Source organism: Indicator indicator, chromosome Z, assembly GCF_027791375.1.
Source record: "Indicator indicator isolate 239-I01 chromosome Z, UM_Iind_1.1, whole genome shotgun sequence".
Taxonomy (NCBI): Eukaryota; Metazoa; Chordata; class Aves; order Piciformes; family Indicatoridae; genus Indicator; species Indicator indicator.
Window position 1 is genome coordinate 2,081,121 of NC_072053.1, and position 17,914 is coordinate 2,099,034.

Consider the following 17,914-nt stretch of genomic DNA (forward strand, 5'->3'; position numbering starts at 1 on the left):
TACAGTCCAGACACCCATCCTGAACTGAATCCTGAAAAGTACAAAGTGTCTTTAAATGTCCTTGATTCCTTTCACCCCTTTCATTTGACTGCAATCCTCTCTCCTTGAATTGATCAATGCTGAAAGTAAGTTGAAGATTGAGAAGAGCATTTGGAGCTCCCCATTAGTAGTGAAAAGACTTATCCATGGTATATTCTGCCCTTCTTTTAAAATAAGCATCTAATTTTAAAAGTTGTTCTGATTTTAGAAGTCATAATGAAATGCAGCACTCAAGAAAAATCTTTCCAAATGCAAACTCTTATAGCTTATGAAACTAAGCTGTGGTCCTTGCTCTGGAACAATGAGTGATGCACCCACCTAATCAGAGCAGTTCCATTGTAATTCCCTGAAGGTTCTCCAATCAGAACATGCCTGGATGAAGGGGCTATCCCAACCACCCCAGAAGCTCCTTCATCGCCCACAATAATGATGGTTGCAACACCTATAAAGAGAACAAAGCTGCTCATAGTAAATGAAAAATGACTGAAGAGTTAGCTTCTGTAAATTCTATGACATGAGCAGTTAAGAACCAGATTCCCAGAGAGTCCATGCAATTCCCATCCTTGGATACAATCAGAATTTGAGTGAACAAGGCAGTCAGCAATCCGATGTAATTATGACCTCCCATACCTTGAACAGTATTTCAGCAGGGTGGTCCCTTACAAATTAAATAATTCTCTCTTTCTTACAGGTCTCAGCTTGGTTTTTGCTTGTTTTTGTTACAGAATTCTTCATGACAATGTTAACTATCTGAACACAAAAGACTACTCCAGTAATTCATTCAGAATGAAAGATTCTGTTTGATTTCTTCAGATAGCAATGCAACTTAAGGAAAAAGACTGACAGTCAAAACTGCTACCAAGCAGCTGCACACAAAATATACAAGCAGTGTAGACAGAAATAATATGAACAGAGTTGCTAGAATTCTCATATGAAATCTTTCAAGAGAGAACGTAATGAATTAATTCTTTACCATTTACAGGGGATATCTCTGCATCACCAGTGGAAACTAGCTGAATGGTAAATGTTTCATTCCCCTCCAGCAGATCATCTTGTATCACATGTAAAACAATCAGCTTCTGGGATTCAGTCTGCACCATGTAAAGACCAGAAGATATATATATATATAGATATATATAGATATATATATATGTATGCATAAACAAAACTAAACAAAATGCAGTATCCACATGACAGTTTTCAACTTAGAGGAAACTTTCTATCCAAAAGGTCCTCCGTCAGAAAGTGTTTATTGAATAGAATACATACAGTCAGAGGATTAACCTTATCAAGATTAGATAAATTAGGTCATAACAAATTCCTGTCTAATCCACATTTTTGTCAGTAAGCATTAACAAATGCTTAGAATAAGAATATAGGAAAAAAATAAGTGCATTTTGTACACCTTTAGAACACCATACATACTGCTATTCTTACACGTATGCATACATAAGAACTTCAGGAAGAAAGAACTAGGCCTACCAGTAGAGAAAGGATAGCAAAATGATAGCAAAATTTGCCAGATAGTCTTACCAAAAAAATTATTTTCCAGCTCATTAAAATTAAAAGAAACAACTGGTACTTCTATTTATTTAATACAAAATAGCCTTGTATAGACAGAATAGGTGGTGTTAAAATTGTTTTCTTCATTAAATATTTTGAGTAGACTGTAAAGCACCATCATTAAGATAACAAAAATAGCTTGATAACATCCAATATTTTGGCTCCTACTTCAGAATTTTCACCTAACATCAAACACAAATCAAGCAAAGCTCTGGTTCTGTGGTTCTATGAAAGCTGCCCAGTTTGAAGTTACTAGGCTGGTTTATTATTTATTTTTTTAAATCTGCAGATTTTGAGCATTCACCATCACCCCTGAAATACCAATGTTCCACTTCAGTTGTCTGATGCTGTAATGGAATAAATGTTTCTGTAATCCTTCCTCACATCCAATACAATTTTGTATATCTCTTTCTAAATTGCCAAAACAATTCACATTTGAAGCACCTGTCTTCCTGATGATTACATTATGCTGCCTTAAAAAAAAACATGTAGCTTTCCTTTTCTGCTTGAAAAAAACACAGCATACAGCTCAAACTGGCATTTACCTGGTATTACAGCACTTAGTAACCCCCTATTTCTATAAACATGTAACAGCCATGCAAAGAGACAAAGGAAGAGAGTGTTTACAAATCTAACAGTAAAACAATTTATTGCAACATCAGAAATACCTCATTGAAGTGAAGGGTACCATTCAGAGGTGTCAGATCGTGTCTGGCTGCTTCCTCGAGAATCCATAGCACTTTAACTGCTCCTCGTCCTCCCTGACTTCGACTGACAGTGAGCAACACAACTGCAGCAGAGTCATCAGGTGACTGGGGCTCCTTCACTGTTACCTGATGAAGAGAGAGAAGGAGGATATCAGAAAGGCTGTAGCAAAAGGCATCAATACTGACTTGAGACAAGCAACAGAAAATATCAATGGCAATGCAAAATAAGCACAAGAGTGAAAATCAACAGGAAGATAACAGACGTAAGGAATGTGTTGAGTTCTGCTAGCAAGATTAGTCACTTGTGTTATTTCTGTATGCCCTATGATTCAAAACAATTACAGACAATGAGTCACAGGCAGGCACTGCACCAGCAAGATCAAGAGCAGAAGAATCATTCACTGACAAGAACCAAGATGAGATGTTTCAGAATTTCTTTCAAAGCTTTACATTCACTAACATAAATTATTACAAATACATTTTAATATTCAACAGACTACCAAAAATCCTATGAGATGTTCTGTGTTGTTAGTATACTGAACTAAAATGGGTTCAGCCATCTATGCAGCAGAACTTTCATTGTTATTAATATCCTACACAGCTAGATGAAGCCAGTTACTAATATGAAATCATGCCTTCCATTGAGGTAAGGGCTTATCAAAATCAGCTATTCATTACTGACACAAACTCACTGCCCAGCTTTAGCAGAGAAGACTGAAATCCAAATCAGACTTACATTCTTTTCTTCAAACCCAAATACTCCAACAGGGGAATCATTTGGTGGAATAGTGACAGTGACCACGACATCATCTCCAAGTCTTGCACCACCTGTTACCCTCACCAGGGCAATCTTGAATATCTCAAGGAATTCAACTTCACTGTCATCTATGATTGTAATTTCTATTTCTCCTGTAGCCTGCAGAAATTGATGATGAAAAAAGAGTATATAATATTTATAATAGTCTGTGAATTGTTTGAAATAATCTGACATTTAAAACAGGTGAATTTAATCTAATAATAGATAAACACATACTGTTTGGTTGTGCTTATTCTTATTGTCTCTGCCCTAATTAGTAGTGGTCAGCCAAACATAACAGGTAGGAAGGACATTCAACAGAATAATTTAGAATCATAGATGAGAATCACAGAATCATTTTGGAAGAGACCTTTCAGATCATCAACTCCAACCACTAACTGAGCACTATCAGGTCACCACTAATCCATGTCCCTCAGCACCACATCTACATGGCTTTAAAATCCTTCCAGGGCTGGGGACTCCACCACTTCCCTGGGCAGCCTGCTCTGGGGATTCACAACCCTTTTTGGGGATAAAACTTTTCTGCTGTCCAACCTAAACCTCCCCTGGTGTGACATCAGGCTACTTCCTATAACTTGTTAGACAGAAGAAGACACCAACACCCACCTCAACTACCACCTCCTTTCAGGGAGTTGTAGAGGACAATGAGGTCTCTCCTCAACTTCCTTTTCTCCCAGCTAAACAATCTCCATTCCTTCAGCTGTTCCTCACAGGACTTGTTCTCCAGACCCTTCACCATTTTGTTTCCCTTCTCTGGACATGTTCCAGCACCTCAGTATCCCTGTATTGAGAGCCCCAAAATGGAACCCAGTGTTCAAGGTGCAGTCTTGCCGGTGCCCAGGACAGGACAACAATTATTGCCCTGCTTGTGCTGGCCAGGATGCTGTTGGCCTTCTTGGCCTCTTGGGCACACAGTGGCTCATGTTCAGCTGCTGTAACTAGCACCTCCAGATCTTTCTCTGCTGGGCAGCACTCCAGCAACTCTGCCCCAGGCCTTTAATGTTGCAAGAGGTTGCTGTGACTCAAGTGCAGGACCCAGCAGCATACCATCACACTATAATAAGGTAACAAGATTTCAAGAGTGATTTTTCAGTCCATCAACACACATCTTGTATATTAAAGTCAGCACATTGCTCTGCTTTTGTGCTTAGTCAAAAGTGCAAGTACACAATATTCCACCTAAGCCAAAATTCTTCTCACAGAATATATCCTATCTGGAAAAGACCAGTTCTGCTCACTTGAAATCAAAACCCTAAAATACACTGTCAGGAGCAATGTAAAATTTAAAACTGTATGTAGAACACAGCTCAGAAATGTACATACAGGCTTATCCTGAGTACTCACAGAGAAAACAGCTTATGCTGCAAATTTTCAGTTTAACAGGCTTTATTATTATGTATTATGTACTTATTTATTATGTTTCTCATTCATTCATTTCATTCATTCATTCTGTCTTCACTTACCAAAGACTTACAGCCCTTTTGATCAATGCTTTTAGACAAGTCTACTCTTCCATGTTAAAGAATTTAAACCACCAGCATTATTCACATGCATAACACCATAAACAAAATAGTTTTAATGAAGAGGTACAAATTCTTCTGGAAGAAAACATGGGAAATACTTAAGGTGGCAACCTAGAGACAACTGAGTGCTTACCTGCCCATCTGCAAATGTAAGGTTTCCAAATGATGGTGTGAAGTCTTCAAAGCTAGCAGTTGCCTCAATGGCTTCCCAATACAGAGTTGCTGACCCAAACCTCCCAGCCTGTCGAACAACTGGAAGTTTCAGTACATTCTGTGGTGGTGGTACCTCATAACCAGTAACAGCTCCAGTTATATCCTGTCAATTCAACAAGAAAATGCTCAATGTCAAAGCAACTTTTTTTCTTCTTCTGTTATTGTGGTACATTGACTTGCAGGTAAACATGAATTAAGAAATACATGATCCCTCATAAATTGGTCTGAATTTAGCACTGACCTTGCTCTGACCAAAAGTCTGGCCTGGAAAACCTCCTTAGGTCCATTTCATAGAATCATAGAATTTTTAGGGTTGAAAGGGACCTCCAGGATCATCTAGTTTCAATCCCCCTGCCATGGGCAGAGACACCTCACACTAGATCAGGTTGCTCAGAGCCGCATTTCAGAATACCCTAAGACACCAGTTTGTCATGGTAGGGCCAAACAGGCCCAGCACAAAATGTGTCTAGACATGGTCCCCCTCTCCCCCCTCCTTCCTGCAGAAAGTCAGGGTAGCGCAAGGAAAAGGAACAAAGGGGACAGGACCATGTGTGTCTGGTAAACAAGTTGGCTCCTGGGGTAAGAACAGGTGTCCTGGCCACTGCTCCTCGCTGACCAGGCCTATGTTTCTGCCTTTTATAGCCACAGCCTGGCAGAACCCCTCTTCATCGGGTAACTATGTGCTGGCTTCAGTTGCCCTCTTGGCCCAAACGAATCTCAGGCAAGATATATATACAGGCCGATTTCTAGTCGCCTTTGCGTTGCTCAAATCTTGCTTAAGCCTTGCTCAAACCTTGCTTGAACCTGCTTGGACCTGTCTTGCTTGAAGTTGCCTTAAGTTGCACTGCCCAGCCTCAAATGCCTGGTACAGAGCCTGGGATAAAGCCACGAACCTACACTCAAGCCAGAGAAGCCATGAGCTTAGGAGCCAGAGCCAAGCCTGCTTCCCCTTGCAACCAGAATCTTGCTGTGCCTCAGTTTACCCAGGATGAAGCAAGTGCCTGTCGTAAAGAATGTGTCAAAACCCACCTACCATCTGTTGAAGCCAGACCAGCCCTGGGACTGCATGGCACCTTCTTGCCAGCAACCTGCTATGCCAGCAGCGCACGAGAGCACCCCAAAAGCCTCAACAGCTAATACACAGCAGCAGCACTCTCCACTTGGGTGAAATCAGCTATGAGTAATTAATCCACTGCCTCTTTGGCTTAGGGGTTCTTGATGAGTCTCTCCCCTGGCTGTGGTTGAGTGACATTTCGCTCCCAGGATTTTCTCTTTTCTGTGTTACAATCCTACCAGTTTGCACAGAATTGTTAAATTGTTATATTTGCCTAAATACTGTACATTCCCATTATAAATATATATTCTAACTTTACATCGAACCTATTTAGTATGTTTTTGGCAATTCTTTCATATTAATAAAAAGTTATTAATATTTTTATTAATATTTTCCATATCATTTATAAATTAAACAATAATGTTCCTCAACACAGTTTTAGCACTTCCATCTCCTTAATAAATTTAATATATTAATTGTGAAGAACCTTTTAAGAAGGCATTATTTGTCTCATATGTGGTCTTTTGACCACAAATAATTCAATGTCAGAAAGCCTGCTAGAACCCTATCAAAACTGGTCTGAAAACACTGTCATGCTGGAATGCTACTTCAAATATTTTTCATTCAGGCTTACTTACCTTGGTAACATTGAAACTAAATACTCCTCTGGCATCATCATTTTCCTCAATTGTTATTTCAGCTATTTCTAACCCAAGCCTCTTCACACTTGGCTGACCTCCAGTGTGAGAATCGACCAGTTGCACATCGGTAATATTGATTATAAATCCTTCGTGTAATTCTGGAATATTGTCCTGCAAAAATATTTTAAATGCGTTTTCTTTTTTTGTTTTTTTTTTTTTTTTTAGTAAAGCACTGTTAAATTACAATACAGGAGGCTGACTACTTATAGGTTTCATACTGTCCAATAATTCTCAGCACTTGGGACCGTATCACCAATCACATGCTTCACATCATACAATAACTGAAAAAGAACTTGAAAGGAAAACTTCCATTCCAGGTGTACTTAAAAAATATACATGTTTTTGGTGAAGAAATAAAATAAATCCTGAACTACAGAAAAAATCTCTTAAAAGGTAAGCATAGTAAAATAAATCCTCTGCAAAAGCCTTCAACAGGCTGAAAAAACAGCAAGCACTTAAGGTATTTGTAATTCATACTTTTGTCATTAATTCAGGACTACAACAAAAGAAAGAATTGGTCTCATTCTCAGTGATGGGTACTTGAATTCTTTGGAAAGGGATAGCTGCATACATACAACCACCTGACAAGGCAAGAATCCCACCTTAGCCATTTCTAGAATGCTACATCCTTCTTCTGGTGTAGGAACAGCACCATTTTCCTTAACACACATTATTAGCTGAAGTTGTTGTCAGACTACTCACAGGCAGAATAGTGACTACAACAGAAGTTATTTTTGCATTCTCTGGCATAATGACTGTCTTCTTTTCCAGTAGATAGTCCTCATTCTCTGTTGCTTGGTTGGAGAGGGGGAGCTCAAGGTTAGGTGCAGTGCTCAGCTGAATCTCAATCTCTCCAACGATGCCTTGCTCTCGAACGATTTGTAAAGTAAGAGTAGTTGAATTCACTTGTCGTGTAACAAGGTGGGGGGAAAAACACACAACACACAGTGTGTAAGTCGGGAAAGCATACTAAAACCAAGTCTAGGGGAAGAATTAAATAGGGAGTATTTACAGCTTTAAAAGACTACTTCACAGTTACTGCCATTTCTATTCAGTTTTCCCCTCAAAACTCCCATCTCACTATTTTCCCTGGCCTCCTAAGAACTCTATTTTATTCTTGCCCTGGGCAGCCTCATCTGGATGGAGGTGTCCCTTCTCATTGGCAAGGGAATTAGACAAGATGACCATTGAGGATCCCTTCCAACCTGAAGGTAGCACTGGAGGGAGTCACTCTAGCTGTAAAATTTACATTTCCTGAATGCCAATACTGAAGAAAATGAGATACTCTTGTATCTGTTAGGCCCAGATCCTTTTTCCCTGTGTAAAAGAGATTTGTAATTCTTTCCAGCTACAAGTGCTGGGTTTATGACTGAAGAAAGAGGTACAGGAAATAGGTAAAAATCAACAAGCTTTGCACTTCAGACTGGTTTCTGTTGCTTGTATTACCTAGATACTACTTCACTGATAGCACCTGTATATAACTCAGTAAAAATTCAGTATTTAAAAATTGGAAGATAAACAAATGAAGACTAAGAACATGTCTTGAATCATAACTTCAAAGTACAAACTTCTACAGTGTATGTGTGCGTAAGGATCCAACATAACCCACTCACAGTAGTTTCAGGTGTTAGAGGCAACAATAATACAATTTAAAACAGAAGTGGTGAGGAGGTTTTATCTGCAATAATGCTGCAATGGAAAACGTATTTTTCGTAAATTTTATTTGCCAATACGAACAGATGATTAAATTGTCAGGAAATTTCAGCTGGGCTTTTAAAGAATGAATAGCCCATCAGGCAGCTGCTGGAAAACCACCAGGTTGTAGAGAATGAGTCCTCTGGCCAGCTGCCTGGCAGGTCCTTCACAATTTCACTTGGTGCCTGGAGAGAAACCTGACATAACCTAATCAAGCACACAGCTGGCAAGCAGAAAATTCAGTTTTCCTAAAGCAAAATTCGCTCTCCCTCTCTTCCTTCCCCAGAACAAAATAAAAAAACAATCCGTTTTTGATACAACTCATGAGGAAGTCTTTCTATGTAAATTAAAGAACATATTAATCCCATTAAATTAAGAAGTTGATCTTTGTATCCAAATAAATGTATCACATGTACTAGTGATTTGCAATACAAGATGTCAGGATTTTAATAGTTTACTCCTAAATAAAAATTACTGGATGACGTTGAAATATTCATTGTGAAATGCAGCATAAAATGTATTAAATGAAACAGCATAGTTTCATATTTTAAATTATATTCATACTTCAATTTTTAATAGAAAATTTCTGCTTAAAATTAGTATATAATATAAATTATACATAATACATATATATAAATAATATAATCTAATGTATATATTATGTAATGCATTTTAGATTGCACATTTATGTTCTATATCCTATATAATTTATATTTTTCACATTTTTAATACTTTTTGCGCCAATATTATAGCTCAAATAATGCTGGCTTTGAAAAAATCATGCATTTTTTTTTTAATCCCTAAGAATCAAGAAACAGTCTTACCTTCTGGCTCTGTGACTCTGACAAAGAGAGACTCCATATGCCACCCAATGACACCATGTGGAGAGTCACTGGGTAAAATGGTAAGTAGAGCTCTTGCCCTTTTGGGATCAATGACAGCTCCTCTGGTGGTATCCTGAACACCAACAGTGCTAACATGGGTGAGTGTGATTTCCACAGTCTCTGAAAGCTCTGCAACACGGTCTGCCAGAATTGTCAGGGTGATTGTGGACAGGGCCTGGCCTTCTGAAAATGTAATCTACAATTTTAGAGGGAGACAGAAAAAAGAAAAAAAAAATAGTCCAAGTTCTTCTCAGTGCTGTTTTGTTCTGCAAAATCCTGTCAATTAAATACATTTATATACATATACATGTACATCTCACAGAACCACAGAATCCCAAGTTGGAAGTGACCTCAAGGATCATTTGGTCCAACTTTTCTTGGCAAAAGCATGGTCTAGACAAGATGGCCCAGTGTAAGATACTAAATCTTGTCCCTCTTGATGCGAATCAACAAAGATAAAATCACCTTTGCTCCCAGACATCAGCTGCCCAGGGAAGGGATGGTGAAAAGACCCTCTGGAATGTCCAACAGAAGACAAGATTGTTGTGAACATCCTGCCCGTCGGTCAGCTCTGCCCACTGATAGCACACCTGGCAGTCACATATGCATTACTGTGACTACAGTGTGGGCCAGGGGGAGCTGCCATTAACTGCGTAAAATCACTGAGCCTTAGCAGCTCAGAGAGCAAGACTGAGAGAAAAACCATCACCTGAAAGCAGTCCAGGAACCCTCTCTCCACCACCACCACCACCAGAAAAGCCATGCCCTAAGTTTAGCCTGCTGTAAGAAGAAAGGAAGAACTCCTGGAGAAGAGAAAAGACATCTTTACTGAAGAGACACATGCTTGAGGCTGCTCAGAGAAAGACTTGGACTTTGGGATCGCTCCATCCCCTCCTCCATCACAGGGTAGCACAGCCAACAAGGATGACATCTCCTTCAAGCCAAAGCGGCAGCACCCTTCCTGGGACCCAAATCATCTTGGGGCTGGGGACTGCGGGGTGGTAATATAATTCCTTTGCTGCTCTTTCTACATTTTCCTATCTCCCTTCCATTCCATCCACTCTATTCTGTTAACAAATAGCCTCACTTTTGGATATTTGGCCTCATTTGTGCCTTTAATTTCACAACACACACAGGAATGTTCAAAAAAAGAACCAAGTCTCTCTCACCCTTCAGACCGAGACACCCAGCACCCTGTCCAGCTGAGTATTAATGGTGTCCAATGCTGGATACTCCTCCACTTCCCTGTGGAGGTGATTCCAGTGGCTGATTGTCCTTGTGAAAAATGTTCCTCTCCTTGTAAAAAGATCTTGAGCCCAATGGGAATCTCCTCAGGAGTAACTTGTACCCACTACCCTTTGTCTTTTCTGTGGGACTCCATGTAAAAAAGAGATTCTCCATCTTCTTTGTATCAGCCCTTTAAATACTGGAACATGGTGAGAAGGTCCCCCTAAGCCTTTATTTCTCAAGCTGAACACACCCAGTTCTATCGTCTTTTCCTCACAGGGCAGCTTCCCAGTCTTTTGATCATCTTTGTGGTCTTTATCTAAATACTCTCCAGCCTGTGCACATACATTTGCATGATGGGGACCAAACCTGAACATACTGTGCCAGATGTGGCCTGTCAGACACCAAGTAGAGCAGGATAATGATTTTGCCTCTGCTTGTGCTGTCCTTGATGCAACCCAGCATCCTGTTGGCTTTCTTTACCACTGTAGCACCCTGTCCACTCACATTGAGTTTGTTGTCAACCAGGATGCTCACAGTTCTTTCCACAGGACTGCACCCCACCTGGACAATCCCAGCATGTCCTGCATTCCTGGATTATGTTTTCCTGGGTTAAGAACTCACATTTGTTTGTTTATTGAACTTCATAAGGTTCTTTTTACCTCACTCTTCCAGATTATCCAGGTCTTCCTGCAGGGTGGTTCTCCCTTTCAAAATACTCACTTCCCCACTTAGTTTGGTATCACCACCAAAATTCATCACACTTGCTTCCATCGTCCAGATCAGGAAGATCTTAAACACTGTTGGACCCAATATTGACACCTGTGGCAGGTTGGTAGTTTGAAAATAAGCCAGTTCCCAGCCACCACAGACCACTTATCTAGACACAGGTCAAGAGTTTCTCTCATATGGAAAGCCTTAGAGACATGAGGTAGACAACATCCATCACTCAAGTTGCCAGGTGAGCCAGCTGAGCAGGTTCCTCTGCTGTAGAAGGCAATCAGGTTTGTCAAACATGATCTACCCTTGGTGACCCCAAGCAGCACGACAGGCTGAGGACACAGTGGCTGGAGAGCAGACAGACAGAAAGGGACCTGAGAGTGCTGGTTGATACTAGGCTGAACATGAGCCAGCAGTGTGCCCAGGTGGCCAGGAGAGCCAATGGCATCCTGGCCTGCATCAGGCATAATGTAGCCAGCAGGAGCAGGGAGGTTATTCTTCCTCAGTACTCGGCACTGGTCAGGCCACACCTTGAGTCCTGTGTCCAGTTCTGGGCTCCTCAATTCAAGAGAGATGTTGAGGTACTGGAAGGTGTCCAGAGAAGGGCATGAAGCTGGGGAGGGGTCTGGAACACAAACCCTGTGAGGAGAGGCTGAGGGAGCTGGGGGTGTTTAGCCTGGAGAAGAGGAGGCTCAGGGGTGACCTCATTGCTGTCTATAACTACCTGAAGGGAGGTTGTAGGCAGGTGGGGGTTGGTCTCTTCTCCCAGGCAAGCAGCAGCAGAACAAGAGGACACAGTCTCAAGTTGTACCAGGGGAGGTCTAAGCTGGATGTTAGGAGGAAGCTCTTCACAGAGAGAGAGATTGCCCAGGGGAATGTGCTGCTCAGGGAGCTGGTGGAGTCACTGTCCCTGGAGATGTTCAAGAAAAGCCTGGATGAGGCACTTAGTGCCATGGTCTAGTTGATTGGATAGGGCTGGGTTGGACTGGATGACCTTGGAGATCTCTTCCAACCTGGCTGATTCCATGAATCTATGACTTCATGCTGGCTTTGCCCATTTATGTGTTTCATGGGACTTATGATTGCCTCAGCAGGATTCATTCCATAACTTTCCCAGGAACTGAAATTCTGATAGGCCTGTAATTTCTTGAATTCTTCTATAATCCCTTCTTGTAGATGGGGGTGACATTAACCTTCTTCCAGGATTCTGGTACATCCCTTAATCTCCATGACTTCTCAAAAACTACAGAGACTGGCCTCCCAATAATGCCAGTAAGCTTTCTTTAGACACCAGGGTGGATAATGTCCTGGCCCATCAATTTGTAAAGGTCAAGCTCCTGTAACAGTTCCAATATCAGCTCCTCCTTCACTAATGGTGGATATACGTTTGCATCAGCCTGTAGTTTTGTTTCCAAAGCCTTGGGCCTAACAGTGCTAGTAAAGATAGAGGTGAAGAAAGTGTTGAGGACATCTGCCACTCCAGGGTTACTGGTGAGCCATTCACCTCTCCTGTTTAACAGTGGGCCAGTATCTTCCTTCTGTTTCTTCTTGCTGTTTACATATCTGAACAACCTTTATTTGTAGTTTCTGACATCTCTGGCCAATTTCAATTCCTGCTGAGCTTTTGCTTTTTCAATTGTATCTCTGCACACCCTAGTAATGCTCTTGTAGTTCTTAACCAGTATTGATCCACTTTTCCTCTCTGGTACATCTCTCTTTGTGTTTTGAGCAGGCTCAGAAGCTCACAGTTAAGCCAAGAGTGTCTCTTGCTCCACATACTTCCCTTGCCTTTAAAGGGATGAACTGGTGCTTGCAGGAGACTGTTTTTGAAGAAGTCACAGCACTCATTAGCTCCTTTATCCTCCATGAAAGCTACCCATGGAAGCCTTCCCAACTGAGTTCTGAGCAAGCTGAAGTTTGCTCTTCTAAAATCTAAACCTTAGTACTAACCTTCAGCACACTCAGCAGCATCCCAAATTCTACAATACTATGAGCACTGCAGATGAGGCTATCACTAACCAAGATTTATATCACAAAGCAGGTTTTCTCAGTTTGTGAACAGCAAGTCTAGCAGTTCCTCGCTCCTGATTTGTACATTTAATGCTGGTATCAGAAAGCAATCCTCCAAATGCCAGGAACACAATGGATGATGTTCAGTTGCTGTATTGTTCTTTCAACAAATGTCTAGGTAGGTGAAGTTAACTAAGATAGTACCATAAGAACCAGGTTCTGTTGACCTGAAGCTTGCTTAAGTGATCCAAATATTGCTTTGTTGTGTTATTGTCTTGGTTTGGAGGTCAGTATCAGATACCTACTGTAAGGTCTCCCTCAGAGATAACATCTCTAATCTTGACTCAGAAGCAATTCAATAGGGCTTCCACATTGCTGTATCTCACTTCCATAGATTCAAGGTACTGAATAAGCATTGAAGCACTGAATAAACTTTTTTTGCTTTGCTTCCATGCAAGGCTTTTGCTTTTCTTATTAAACTGCCCTCACTTCAAACTTTTCCACCTTATTTTCTCCTGTGTCATGCTGAGGAAGGGCAGTAAAAGAGCAACTAGGTGGGTGTTTGGCAGCCAGCCAAGGTCAACTCACAATATATATAGTTACGTCAAAACAATGACAAACACGTAACATGTATCAAGATCACTGCTTAATGGAAGAAATGTCTACCAACAGCTTTATTGTTTTGGTTTGGGGTTTGGTTTGGTTTGGTCTGTTTCCAAGATAAATGATTGAGAAATGTTTTGTCCATGTTTTTATTTTTAAATTCAAGGGACTGGTCATTTGATCAAGACTCTCTCAAAAATGAACACGTGTCTAGATCACTGAAGGATAAATAGAATTTTCCAATTAAAAATATTCTTTTACTTTACACCTTTCTGCCTCCTCCTACCTACAAACCTTTGCAGGGAAATCACTGCTTGAGCATTCCACCTGGAATGCTCAACAAGTACTTTAATAATGATTGTATTGGCAACCTTGGGTTCCCTCTGTTGGTTTGTCTCTGATTTTTTTTAATCTGACTTCAGACTCACTATTTGCAGGCATAAAGTTTATTTCTACCAGATTTTGGCCCTTGCTTCTTTCAGCTGTGGTTTGTGCTACAGCTGTACATGCTCAAAGCTTATAGGGCATTGTGTCTTCTACAGACGGCCACCAGGTGGAAGCCCTTGACTTAAAGAACTTGTCTGTCAATCCTAAGGCATCCTTGGAAGTTTGGCTAGCAGGAAAATTAATTTCAACATGGCTGGAAATCTAAACAGTCTCATAAAAGAAGAAAACTGGGACTTGTGATACTCCCCTGAGCCTCTGAGGCTTTCAGTTGTATTGACAAGGTCAGGATGAAGAGCAAACACTCCCAGAATCCCACCTATGCAGATGATTTGACAGAGTAGCTGGATCTCACAGCAGGAAGAAAGTGAGATGGGAACAGGATACTGGAGATACACATTTCTAGTGCCTGGCATATCTTTGTGAGAGTGATGCTGCAGTATTATGTGCCAGCCAGAGCTGCAAGCTGCCAGAATCAGAGGAAAGAAGCAGGAAGCAGGAATTAACAGAAGAGTGGGGCATGTACTGTCCTCTCTCAGCACATCTGCATCTATTGTCTGACACAATACCCTCCGTGCTTCCCTCCTATCAGTGATGTCATCACATACCATTCCTGAGGCTGGAAACACATCACTTGTACTCCCATTAGCAATCCACTCCACTGTAACTCGTCCATATGTTCCTATTAAACGTTCAATATTCAAGGTGATTAAGCTGTCCTGTTCCATTTCTTCAACTTGCTTAAACAAAGAGCTCTGGAAAACAGGAAGTAACAGAAGCATAGCATTTTTCAGTTATAAAGAAAAGTTTCTTTAGGGTTCTGGGTATTCAATGGGGACCAGTGACACTGAGTATCAGTAAATTAATATAATATTAAGTAGCTAAATGCATATTCATGCATTAAATTTACACCTTCTAAATTTCTCAATACTCAAAAATACTCAATACTCAAAAAAGGTTTTATGGATCTAAGAACTACAATTGTCAGGCCTCTTTAACCTAAGGCAAAAAAAACTCAGTGCTTTTTGTTTCAATTTACTGTTTTGTTTATTTATTGCAGTATTTTATAGTCCTGTTTGTATGAAGCAGATAACAAACAAGTAGACCTTCATGAGAGATGTATTTTCACTGCTGTTACTTTATTGTTACTCACCCTTCTCTCAGGAGACCAGATGTAATGTTTAATTTCAGTCACAACTCTTCTGTGGTTTCTAACTTCAATATGCATTTACCTTTTACCTGTCTAGATAACTTTGCAGTATTTGATGCTTTAAGGATTACCCACACCAAATAAGACCTTCAGTCTGATATTCTTCTGAAGAAACTATTTTGTTCTGGCAGACTGGCTCATCTTGTGACATAACCCACTTTTTTAGGGGAAAAGGATCTTCAGATCATCCAAAGATATCAAAGGGCTGAGGCACCTCTCCTACAAAGACAGGCTCAGAGAGTTGCTGCTATTTAGCCTGGAGAAGGCTCCAGGAAGACCTTACAGCAGCCTTCCAGTGCCTAAAGGTGCCCTACAGGAATGCTGGAGAGGGACTATTCACAAGAGCTTGTAGTGATAGGAAGAGGGGCAATGGTTAGAATTTAGAGTAGATTTAGATTGGAAGTTCTTTGCTATGAGAGTGGTGGAACACTGCAACTGGTTGCTAAAGGGAGGCAGTGGAGGCCCCATTCTTGAAGACATTCAAAATCAAACTTAATGGGGCTCTGAGCAACCTGATCTAGTTGGAGGCGTCCCTGCTCACTGCAGGGGGCTTGGACAAGATGATCTTTGAGGGTCCCTTCCAACCCACTGCATTTGCTAATTCTATTATTTGTTCAGTTGACTGACCCTTGATTAACCAACCAGAGCGGCTGAATGATGACATCACATATGCCATCTGACAACTCAACATTTAGGTTGCTGAAAAACCAAAATTATACATGACTGTGTTAATCCACATGTGAGGGGATTATAAAAATCTCACAGTAGGAACAAACTATCACTTTGTTTTCTATCACAATCACACAGCAATGCTGAATAGATGTTAAAACTATCTCAGGCTGCTACAAGACTTTAGAAAAACAACTCTCTGACATGCTTTGCAGATTAAATATATTTGTGTGCAGAAATGACATGTTCTTATTTTAATGATTTACCTTAGAAGTTTTACCTGAGCAAATGCAATGACTCCGTAGGCATTGTCATTGGAAGGAATAATTATGTTAACAAAGCCATGAACACCAATCTCTGCACCTCCCTTAGGGTTTTTCAACAGTACTTTGAAGCATTCTTCCTCCTCTGGGATGATGTCATCCAGGATATTGACTGCTATCACAGCTTCCATGTCCCCAGGCTCAAATATCAATTCACCTGAACTAGCATAAAAACACACATCAAATAATTATAAACTGAGGATGGCTGATCAATGAACTTTGACAGCATTGCTGTAAATTTAATGAGCATTTTTTGGAGCTAGAATTATTATGTGCCTAAGGAAGTAACTGAGGTTTAAAAATTATGGAGTTTGTGCTAGTTTTTTTCAAATAAAAGCTATAAGTTTTCAGAGTAACTGAAAGTAATTAGGAAAGTAATTTATGTATCCTAGCAAAACCTTTAAAAAGAAATAAATTCTTAACTGCAAGTCTTTTCTTGCCATGCTTTAAAGCCACTTACGAGGCCATTTGACTTCAGGTTATCTTAAACCCACCTGTGAAAAGTTCTCTGTAGTGCTAATAAGCAGGAGTACTACACAGGAGTAGGTGAGGCTCTGCACTGTAATAAGCAGAGTATCACAGGAAAAAAAAAGAAATGCAAGAGCTGGGAGAAAGTCATATAAATTGAGAAAACCTACCTAGGTATAAAATCTGACTGGTTGGAGATGGTGGTCAGCTCATAAATCTGGGAGACAGACTCTGTGGACAGAGCAATCAGGCTCTTGCTGGAGTTCAGAGACTTTGCAGTAGCTGAAGTGATATGATCTGCACATGGGGCTTCCAGCGTTGCAGAGAACTGGTTCTTTTCTGAGTTCCAAGAGTACAATACGGTTGTGTCCTCACCAGACAGGAGGATGTGAACTACATTGAGCCAAAAAAAAGAAACATTTATTAATATACTTGAAATTTCTCCTTGTAATGCCATAAATGCCCATAGTAGCACAATGATAGTAACTTTGACAGTATGGTAAGATTAATTAAATAAGCACAAATATTTTTTTCAATTTCAGCATTATAAATGAGGATTTGAACAAATATAGAATCACCAAGGTTGGAAGAGACCTCCAAGATCATCCAATCCAACCTATCACCCAACCCTATCCAATCAACTAGACCATGGCACTAAGTGCCTCATCCAGGCTTCTCTTGAACATCTCCAGGGACAGTGACTCCACCACCCACCTGAACAGCCCATTCCCCTGGGCAATCTCTCTCTCTGTGAAGAACTTCCTCCTAACATCCAGCCTAGACCTCCCCTGGCACAGCTTGTGACTCTGTCCTCTTGTTCTGCTGCTGGTTGCCTGGGAGAAGAGACCAACCCCCTCCTGGCTACAAACTCCCTTCAGGTAGTTATAGACAGCAATGAGGTCTCCCCTGAGCCTCCTCTTCTCCAGGCTAAACACCTCCAGCTCCCTCAGCCTCTCCTCACAGGGTTTGTGTTCCAGGCCCCTCACCAGCTTCATGCCCTTCTCTGGACACCTTCCAGTACCTCAGCAGCCCAGAACTGGACAC

The 17,914-nt window shown here is 40.8% G+C and overlaps 1 protein-coding gene across 1 annotated transcript in view; it reads right to left on the reverse strand.

Annotated features, from left to right (window-relative positions):
- The window catches only part of ADGRV1 (adhesion G protein-coupled receptor V1), a 366,634-nt gene that overhangs the window by 263,915 nt on the left and 84,805 nt on the right, over positions 1-17,914 (reverse strand). Inside the window, exons 52-62 of the mRNA XM_054397457.1 lie at positions 17,041-17,263; positions 16,360-16,564; positions 14,809-14,955; positions 9,137-9,392; positions 7,320-7,528; positions 6,555-6,728; positions 4,783-4,965; positions 3,046-3,225; positions 2,271-2,435; positions 1,013-1,130; positions 358-481 (exon numbers count right to left, since the gene is read on the reverse strand). Coding sequence (XP_054253432.1) covers positions 358-481; positions 1,013-1,130; positions 2,271-2,435; positions 3,046-3,225; positions 4,783-4,965; positions 6,555-6,728; positions 7,320-7,528; positions 9,137-9,392; positions 14,809-14,955; positions 16,360-16,564; positions 17,041-17,263 — 1,984 coding nt within the window. The remainder of the gene's footprint in view (positions 1-357; positions 482-1,012; positions 1,131-2,270; positions 2,436-3,045; positions 3,226-4,782; positions 4,966-6,554; positions 6,729-7,319; positions 7,529-9,136; positions 9,393-14,808; positions 14,956-16,359; positions 16,565-17,040; positions 17,264-17,914) is intronic.